At 41.1% G+C, this 10,033-nt stretch overlaps 1 protein-coding gene across 2 annotated transcripts in view; it reads left to right on the forward strand.

The window, feature by feature from the left end:
- The window catches only part of gphnb (gephyrin b), a 100,099-nt gene extending 90,882 nt beyond the window's left edge, over positions 1-9,217 (forward strand). The window contains exons 13-22 of one of the 2 annotated variants that reach the window (XM_030047652.1): positions 594-713; positions 1,550-1,608; positions 2,020-2,173; positions 4,689-4,810; positions 5,093-5,180; positions 5,526-5,599; positions 5,879-5,946; positions 6,061-6,164; positions 7,820-7,916; positions 8,145-9,217. In XM_030047652.1, coding sequence (XP_029903512.1) covers positions 594-713; positions 1,550-1,608; positions 2,020-2,173; positions 4,689-4,810; positions 5,093-5,180; positions 5,526-5,599; positions 5,879-5,946; positions 6,061-6,164; positions 7,820-7,916; positions 8,145-8,278 — 1,020 coding nt within the window. In that variant the 3' untranslated portion in view covers positions 8,279-9,217. The remainder of the gene's footprint in view (positions 1-593; positions 714-1,549; positions 1,609-2,019; positions 2,174-4,688; positions 4,811-5,092; positions 5,181-5,525; positions 5,600-5,878; positions 5,947-6,060; positions 6,165-7,819; positions 7,917-8,144) is intronic. The other variant, XM_030047653.1, reaches the window with a different exon arrangement.
- The last annotated feature ends 816 nt before the right edge of the window (positions 9,218-10,033 follow it).

Genomic DNA, 10,033 nt, shown 5'->3' on the forward strand with positions numbered 1-10,033 from the left:
AGAGACCGGCCTACTGAGATATATTGACTGGCTGGATGTCTTTGCTTGAAGACAAACAACAACACGCAGACAATTGCACAGACGCACATCCCTCACATGCACTCGTACTCCCCCCGACGTCTTAAGAAATAAACTCATTTGAAATCCGAGCTGATTGTAAGCAGTTGCTATGTTTGTAGTTTTCCGAGTGCAAATTCAATATTTCACCGAGATGTCAAATGCACATTCATGGCAAACAAAGACTAAACAAAGATCAAGCTTCAACTTCATCTGGTAGCTTCGTAAAAAGAAATCCGTTCTCAAGATGTTTTAATCAAAGAACACTTGAAAGGACTGTGAACGATGATGGGTTTTGGAGATACTTTAGTAGAAAATAGGAAAAATCAAAGTCATGCACTTCCCTCACAGTTCTCTCCAAGTTGTGACATTTTGATCTGTGTTTTGGCACAAAGCTGTATTCAGGTTGTTAGTTGCCTGTGATATGCCTCTCCTGCGGTTGATTTTTTTTTTTTTTTTTTCCCACTTCATTATTAAGTATTTTGAAGATGCTTGTGTTTAAAATGTCCTCTCTCTCTGTCTGTGTTTCCGTGCAGCCCACCCACACAGTGATGCCCGGCCAGGTGATGAGGGTGACGACGGGTGCCCCTATCCCCTGTGGGGCTGACGCTGTGGTCCAGGTGGAAGACACTGAGCTGCTCCGTGAGTCTGAGGATGTGAGTCTCAAGTTTGACCTTTCACCCCTCAGACAGGATGGGGGATATCAGACCCAGACAATTGTGGTCAACCCAACCCAACCCAACTACAGGGCTGCACTTATTCTTTGTGACGGGTGACAGTGATGTATATAAAAACCCCACAAGTTTGAGCCACATTGGCCTCCCAAATTAATTACCTACATACCATAATGAAATAATTAAAAATGAAAGCCCTACCTCAGGTAAATGGGTGGTTTCAACAGGATGAAACTTGCTACAGTGGGCTTTTGAAGCTAGACCTAAGATAGTGAGGTCATATGAAACCAGATGACCTAAGGAATCAGTTGATACCAAGCATATAACGCTGGGTTGTCGACAAGGAGGTTAAATAATGTTCCAAAGTTGTGCTATCTTCCCTTTGCAGACATGCCCAACTTATGCTAATCCCATGCAGGTTGGAGCAAAATCTATGCTGTACAACCACCAACCATCATTTCAATCTCACATTCGATGAAATTGAGTTTCTCCTTTGCTGTAATTCAGCTACTTGCGGGACTGGACACTAGGCTTGTTCACATTTGTACAATTTCACAATGACTATATAAAACAGAACAGTGTGTGAGCAAGCTTTTTAAGTTTGATGCAAGATCTACATATGCAGAATTTCAGTTTTTATGCATACACAGATTTTTATACATGAATCTACACAGTTTTATGCATCTGGCCCTTGGTCCAAATACACAGGGCCCCTGTGACCCACCAGCTACACAGCATCTAGGTCTGTGTGTGTCTAAGAGACTGTCCTGAGTTGTGGACCCGTTTGTCCTCAGCTGACAGGTGTTTTGTTTTCGCAGGGCACAGAGGAACTTGAGGTACGAATCCTAGTACAGGCTCGCCCAGGCCAGGACATCAGGTTAGTATGTTTGTGTCCTGTTTTTTTTCCTCTTCTCTTCTCTTTTTTTTCTTTTTTTCTTTGCTGGTAAAAAGGCCAGGACCAGAATCTCTTGGTGGAAGAATACCACTATGTCTTGTTTATGAGTGGGGCATATTAGTGATTTTTTGCTTTATGATGATCACTGTCTGAAGATCCAGGTCACCTGCCTTTTTATTTAGCACTATTCTTAACTGGTTTCAAGTAGAAGACACACTAACTTGTTCTACCTAAAGACTTCACTTTAAAACACTTTAAAACTCAAGTTAATTCTTGACACCGCACCTAAGATAATAATCTGTTTGACATGTGTATAAAACATTTTTTAAGTGTGTGAAAAATGGATTGAAGAATAATATCTTTATACCTTGTGTCCCTCCTGTTGTACCTTAGGCCTATTGGTCATGACATCAAGCGAGGCGAGTGTGTGCTGGCGAAGGGCACCCACATGGGTCCGTCTGAGATTGGTCTCCTGGCCACTGTGGGCGTCACCGAGGTGGAGGTCCAGAAGTTCCCAGTGGTGGCCGTCATGTCCACAGGCAATGAGGTGCGAGGCCAAAACAAGAGTTTCATTCCAAAACAGTTTCACTGGGGGAAAAAATATTGTCTCTGATGTCTAGTGCCATATTTTCTCACATACTAGTAATCATTTTGTCTGAGATGGAATCATATTTTTAAAATGGATATCTTATTTTATATTAAAACATTTTATATTGTGTTTGAAGTGCATTCAGAGTGCTCAGACTATAGCAGACATTTCTCACTTTTCATGGATACGGTTGTATTGTGTTAGTGTGGCTATAACTGATACTTTTGATCTTTTTTAATACCTTGGACTGCTAGTATTGGTGGGTTTGTGGGTTTGTTTACCGCTTGTGTTGACACACTTCCACAATTCGTGATGCCAGGTGGGAGATAACGCAGCCCTTAAAAAAACCCCACATATCCCACATGTAATTACCGGTAGGAGGTTGATTTTTTTCCCAGTGGGTCTTTTGTAGTTACAGAAAATCCAATATAACTTAAGAGCACTTGAATGGTTTACTTGCTAGTTTTCCTTCTAGCCATCTAATCAGGGACTAATTTACACCTGGAATGGCAGATGAATGCAATTAACTAGCTGTTGGAATTGAAAACCAGCAGTGCTCTGGGTTCAGAGAACCAGGACAAAGAACCACTGATATAAACAAGCTACTAGGTCAACAGCCCATCAGTAGTCAGTACTGTGCTGTATTTACTGGTTATGACTTTAATGGGAGGCAACAATGCCAGGGTTACAGATACACACACATTTGACCATATCTGTATCCAGCCTGGATTATTGTGCACCACTTTTTAGAAATGGCATGTGGAGAGACAGAATCTTACATCTTACTGACAGAGTTTTGACTGGACCACTGCCATCATTTTGGGATGCAATTCAAAACAGTGTGTGGCTAATCAAGGCAGGAGAGGAGATCATTTTTCACTAGCATTGTAAGTTGCCTTACTAAACTGGATGAAATAATGTAAATAAACAAACCTGACCTTTTCTCAGAGCTCAGTTGCATCAGTTGCAACAATTTGCCACCCCATCTAGAAGTGGCAAATGTGAAAAAAAGCACAAATGTGGCCCCACATGTTGTCATCTGTTGTTTGCAACAGTGGCGTTCCTCTCTGCAGCCATAGTTAGGCTTTTGTAAATAAGCAGAGATCAATACCTTGCTGAGTAATATGTTAATTTTCTGTGCACCCTGTCACTCTCTCATAGTGAAACAGTGCTGTCGCAGAGGCCTGAAATATGGAGCCAACTGAGAGCCAAAAAGTTGTAGTTTTCAAAATCAGTGCCCGAAGGCTCATGTTGGTATTTTGACTTAGCAAGTCCTGAAACCCATATTTAGAAATTCCAACAAGAGCGGGGTATTCCTCAAAGTGGGATCAGAAAGTTTTTGTTTTGTTTTGTTTTGAAGATTATTTGTTGGCATTTCTACTTTACCAGGTAAATGAACTATGGAAAAGGCTAAGCTATGCCCTGGTAATCCTGATTTCAATCTGTAAAGCGAAACTGGAATGTTAGGTATAAAAATATCATTCAGCCATCTGTGTTGATGATTATTAATGATAAGTGAAAATTTAGAGGACATTGTGTAACACTTCTTAAAGTCGTCTGGCTAACTTGCTAATCCTGCTTTTTATACCCTCAGTGATGTTTTTATTTTACCAGATCAACCTTCTTTATCAGAAGAACAAGTATTCCTTTGCACCTATGAACTTGCTAAATTCAGTGCATCTTGATTTGAGGTGCTGCCTGCCTCTCATAAGTGCAGTGAACAGCAGCATCCCTTAATGTCCTTAATGTTTTTTTTTTTTTTTTTCATCACAGCGAAATAAAGTCAGGAGCTGTGGTTTTATTATGATCAGGGAGGAGGACAGGATGCAGATATGAAGTAATAAAATGCATTCACGATGCTGTAAACCATTTTGCATAAATTCTATCAAATGGCTAATACACATTATGGCTCTGCATATGCTGAGGCTGAAGCCTGGGGTTGACATCAGTGCGGCAGTTACATTTTGGCAGTTTAGGTTTATTGACCAGACAGGTAAACAACTTATTTTTCAAATCGTCCTTTTAATTTTTCTTGGAAGTGCTTTGGCCATCAAATGGGTTGAAATCATATGGAAGCTTCTGATAATGTGAAATGCTGTCAAGCACAGGAAACTATAGTAAAATATTTTTTAAAATAGTCTAATTTCTCTGGGGCATATATTGTGTCGTATTTGGAAAATCCCACCCATCTGAAGCCCACAGAAGGTTAAATATTAATCAGTAGTAGTAATGTGATAGTAAAATAAGGAGGTTTGCCAACAAGAGACTTAATCTGTCGCTTGATTGAATCTTGGTTTCTTGAACCTCCAGCCCACACTGCCACTCAAACAGATGCCAAGAAGATTTTGCAAATACAGTTTGGACCAGCTGTAGCTTTGACTGGCACTCACCTAGATCCTATGTGTAATGTTTTAGAGTATTTCATGTATTACAGTGTGACAGATACTTAATGTCTCCCCGTGTGTGTTGACAGCTGCTGAATCCAGAAGACGACCTCCATCCTGGGAAGATCCGGGACAGCAATCGCTCCACCCTGCTGGCCACCATACAGGAGCACGGCTACCCCACCATCAACCTGGGCATCGTGGGAGACAAGTACGCCCTGACATGTGTTCTCTAACGGATATATCTTTTAAACGATACTCATGCACTTCTTCCACTTGGTATTTATCATCTTACTCCTCCTCCTCCTCTTCTCCCAACTTGCTCTTTATTTTCCTTTTCCTCCAATTCATCTATTTCTCCCCGTCCTGTGTGGTGGGTGATTAATGTGTGTTTGTGTGTGTGTGCGCGCATGTGCGTGTGCGTGTGTGTGCGTGTTCATTTGTGTGTGTGTGTGTGTGTGTGTGTGGTTGGGTGGGTGGGTGTGCCCCACAGCCCTGATGACCTTCTCAACGCTCTGAATGAAGGGATCAGCCGTGCTGATGTCATCATCACCTCAGGAGGAGTGTCCATGGGAGAGAAGGTATGACGGCACAGCAAACGTGCACACACACACACTCACACCCAGCTGTGGTGTTGGGCTTCACTGACACCTTGTGGTAGAGAGGGGGAATTAAAGCATTGGTTTTGCATGATGAAATAGTTCAGGAGATCAAAAGGGCTTTTCCAGCCAGTAAGGCTATGTTTACATTTGCAAACAGCGTTTAGGGGTTTGTTTCAAGATACTTTGTTTAACACCAGATGAATCCTTTTTTTTTTCTTATTTACCATGCCAGAATTTCTTGGCAATCACAGTAAAGCACTGTATTTTTGGTTTAGGATACTCTGCTCACTCTGAAATTCTTCTTTCTCGATAATGTCTTTTTAGGACTACCTAAAACAGGTGCTGGATATTGACCTTCATGCTCAGATCCACTTTGGTCGTGTTTTCATGAAACCAGGGTAAGATAATGATTCTGAATAAACTCTATTTATCTATAACTTTTCAGAACTCTGCTAAAAAAAATGCCTTACAGTTAATAGAACAAGAATAGTCAAATGTGTCAAGAATATTAGGAAAAATTGTCACAAATTAAACACAGGGTCGCATAAGAATAAGGCAAATACGATAGAATCACACTAGGGTGAAAACAATACATATGCAAGGCTGGCTGTTCAAATTTAATAAATCAATGAATTTTGATGAGGATTACGATCACTGTAAATGTTTTTCTCTTTCAGTCTCCCAACAACATTTGCCACCTTGGACATGGATGGTGCTCGCAAACTTATCTTTGCCCTCCCAGGTAGTGTGTGAAGTTGAGAGAAAGAGTGAAATCGGTCTGTTGCTTTCGAAGAGATGTTTCTCACCTATTATTCTCTCCCGTTTCTCTGCTTTCTCTGCACTCGTCCATCTGTCCTAGGAAACCCTGTGTCCGCCGTTGTCACCTGTAACCTCTTTGTCATCCCTGCCTTGAGAAAAATGCAGGGAATTTTGGACCCAAGGCCTACCATTATCAAAGCGAGGGTAAGCCTACAAAGCATAGACCCGTCAGAAGATTTCCACTTTCCGGCCAAGTAACACAGAGTCCAAAAGTATTACATTTTCATGGTCATAAAAAATGTGTTTCTTTCCATGTTGAAGGTTAGAACGAGACAAAACCGCGTCAGTCTGGTTATGATTAAGCAGTTAGGGTTTGGCTGATAATGCTACTTTTCATGAAAATTCTGGTAAGGTCCAACTTTACAGCTTGAGCATCAAGTACCAGCAAGTCACAATCAGAAAACTGCTCTGAGGTTGATCAGAGATTGTAGGCCTGAGGAAGCTAAGAACAACTATGAAACTTGAGAACATTTGTACTTCCGTTTGTAAAAAAAAAAAAAAAAAAAAAGTTCAAAAGTGCACCACTGCAGTCCATGGTATGTAAGCTCATGAATTAATATTATTTTCACCATCCGCTTGATGCATATTTATGATCAGAATGTTTTGCTCTGACAACTGACTTGGCAGAAGAACCAATCATGGCCTACACTGACCTGAAGGCCTGCTCCCCTGTCATGAATATTTATGAGGATGCAAGTGGAGCAGGGAAACTCATTATATCATGCACGCCCAGCAGACCTAACTCGCATCCCCTCCTATCATCAAGTAAGAGGTCTGGTCCCGTTCCATTATGGGTTCTGTCCAAAAACGCTGTGCTGCCTCATCTGCCGTTTAAAAGCAGTTAGAGAATCAACTTCAATGCATTACTGCCACTTAGTGGTGGGACTGATGGACTGAAAGCACATTTGCAGCCAGATAATTTTCCCCAGCAGATGGCAATTAGACTCAGGTCAAATAGTATTCCTAAAAACATTTTACCTCTGCCAACGAACTGGAAGGCTGTTTTGTTTTCACCTCTGTCTGTTTTTCTGTTTGTTTGCAAGATATACTATACTCACAGATGGATTTTGGCTAAAATGTGATGGACAGAACAACCCTTTGCCCAAAGATCTGTTCATTAGATTTTGGTGGTGATCCAGAACTGGGATTTCTGCCATTAGAGATTTTTTGCTTTTTAGCCACAACTATCGTGCTGCATTCATGTGCTAGTGGGAATGTCTGACATCTGGGACTTCAAAGTCGGCTACAAAACAGAATTGCATTCATGTGCCATTTTGTCAGAACATTAGACAAACAGTAAACAACTGTAATGGTTATGAAGGCTGCAGCTTTGGAAGTTGGTGACTTGGTAAATGTTGGCAAAGTGCATTGGTTTGTGTTGTGCAAAATGCCTTCCAGTTAGAGCCTGTGTTAGCTTTTGCAGTTGCCAGGTTGGAGGGTTACACACATATGACAAAACAACGAGTGCTGGAAAGTATAGGCATTCACAGGCAAATATTTGAAAGTCAGTTTACGTTGCTTTACTGGGACTGGTCATTTATCCCTAACACTACCTGAATTTCCCTGATGTGTTGAATCACATTGTCATGGTACTCAGAGCAGATGAAAATGAATTTTGATAATTACATGCAAATACTACATGACCCAGGCCTGATGATGAAGTCAGTGTGCATTCTTGATGTGAAAAGAGATCATGTCATCCTCTTGACGAGATGCTGCCTCAGGTGGCAGATATCCATGGTGACACAGATGTGCATCATTACATTTCACTCATCAAATCCATGTTTGATTTCCTCCAGTTGTCTTGTGATGTGAAACTGGACCCTCGCCCTGAATACCACCGCTGCATTCTGACATGGCATCACCAGGAGCCTCTGCCGTGGGCACAGAGCACAGGTACCCAAAACAATGCCAAATACTGAGCGTCCTGCTGCGTGACGCTGCAGTGTAAACACCGACTTCATGTTTAACTTTAATAGTTTGCTTTCAGTGCCTCAGACAGCGGTTGAAGGCATGTTTTATTGAATTTTCCATTATACTTTCATGGTTTGAGTGTCCCTAAGGTGGCAGAGGGCCTACTAAATGTCTTTTGTCCCCTTTGTCTCCCCTTCCTCCGTGCTGCAGGGAACCAGGTGAGCAGCAGGCTGATGAGTATGCGCAGTGCTAACGGGCTCCTGATGCTACCTCCAAAAACAGAGCAATACGTGGAGCTGCACAAGGGCGAGGTTGTTGACGTCATGGTCATCGGCCGGCTATGATGTCATCATAGAGGGACCGCGAGTTGGCGTCATATAGCGAGGGTTGGAATGGGTGGTTCACGGTGCATGTCCACATATCATTGACTATTCTGTAATATGCAACGGCACAGCTAGTTTTTATTGATTTGGATAACGTTGAGGTATAGTCAACATCTTGATCACAACCTAGATACATATGAAAAAAAAATTAATTTAAAAAGATTATAGTATTTCAAACAAAGAAAATATAACTTTTAATGAAAAATCTAATTATAAAAAGAGATTTATTCTGTAATATATTATTATGATTATTCTTCTTATTATTATCATTATTCTTCTTATTATCATTATTATATTAAGGCAACTTTGTTCCTTTCATTGCAATTGCTTTGTGTGTTCAATGCTAGACCTTATCTATAGCAGTAGCATTTTAATAGACAGCTGTAGGTGCCTGCCAGGACAAAAAAAGAAAATTATTATTTTCTCATCTTTAGTGGAAAAAATAATCTGTTTTTTGAAAAATGAAGAAAACATTGAGGAAGACTCCAGATTTCCCACGGTGCTCAGCTAAGAGGAAGAGGGGGCACATCTAGGCCACTTCCTCTTTTGAGTGCCCATCAAGGTGACACTTCTGTTTTTCTCTCATTAGTATGCATCATAATGGCTTCACAAAGAGCTTTGCTTGTTGTTTATCTTGTGAGTCTTGTTTATGTGCGCAGTGCCAAATGCCTGGGCAGGGAAGAGGTGATGCTGGGAGGGGAGGGGAGGGGGGGGGCACACCCCAGTCTGCCCAGACCCTGAAGCTTCCTTATATTCACGGTGACCGGGTGCAAACTCCGCCCCCAACCCCCCCAGGGGCGAGCTGAACCTGGGAAAATAATCTTTTATTTGATCAACTATTGAAAAAAAAAAGAAAGAAAAGAAACAGCTTCTTTAAGTGCTGACAGCCTTTTTAACCAACTTCACAAAAAATGTACAGAAAAAATAAGAACCATATTGTACAGATATATGTGACCAGCACTCCTAAGGAAATTATTAAGCAATGAGGAGACATTGAACAACGCTGTACTATAACATTTTCTGTAATGATATGAAACTGATGAAAGAGACTAAGATAATAAAAATCCTTGATCATTATGTAAAAAAGTTCTTGTTGGGTTTCCTTTTTTAATAAAATATATCTAACGAAAAAAAAGTGATTTTCTTCTTTGGTACAATAATGCAATAAGGTGGTAGCCTGAGGGTTAGAGAAGTGGATGGAGTTTGAATGAATGAATAATGGCCTCCCCACCCTCAAAACCACCCCAGGCGGCAGCCCATGAGCAAGGCATTTAACCCCAATATTGCTCATGCGTTGGACGTGAATGTGAAGCCTTGCTGAAAAAGAGCATTTATACGCAGCAAAGCCTTCCTTGGATGATAAAAGTAAAAGAATAAAGTTCACAGGAATGAATCACAACAAAGCAAAAAAAGACTTTAACTGTCTTTCTCCTTCCAGGAAGGTAAGTATTTAAGAAGCTGATCATCAGGCACTGGCAGGAGAGGGCCTAATGGGGAAAAGAGGTTAAGCACAGAGGTGTCAGAAAGGATTACTCTAATAGAAAATACAGTAGGAAAAAAGGCAGCTTCAAGCTTTGGTGGAGATACTTCTGAGGAAGCAATGAGATTAGACAGTTTCTGTTCTGCTCTGCAAGGTGAAATGACAGTAGATCCCATTAGTTGGTGATGATTAACGGTCTGTGGCAATCTCAGTTAAACTCATCTAGCCTATGTGAC

Source organism: Myripristis murdjan, chromosome 24 (genome assembly GCF_902150065.1).
Source record: "Myripristis murdjan chromosome 24, fMyrMur1.1, whole genome shotgun sequence".
Lineage (NCBI taxonomy): Eukaryota > Metazoa > Chordata > Actinopteri > Holocentriformes > Holocentridae > Myripristis > Myripristis murdjan.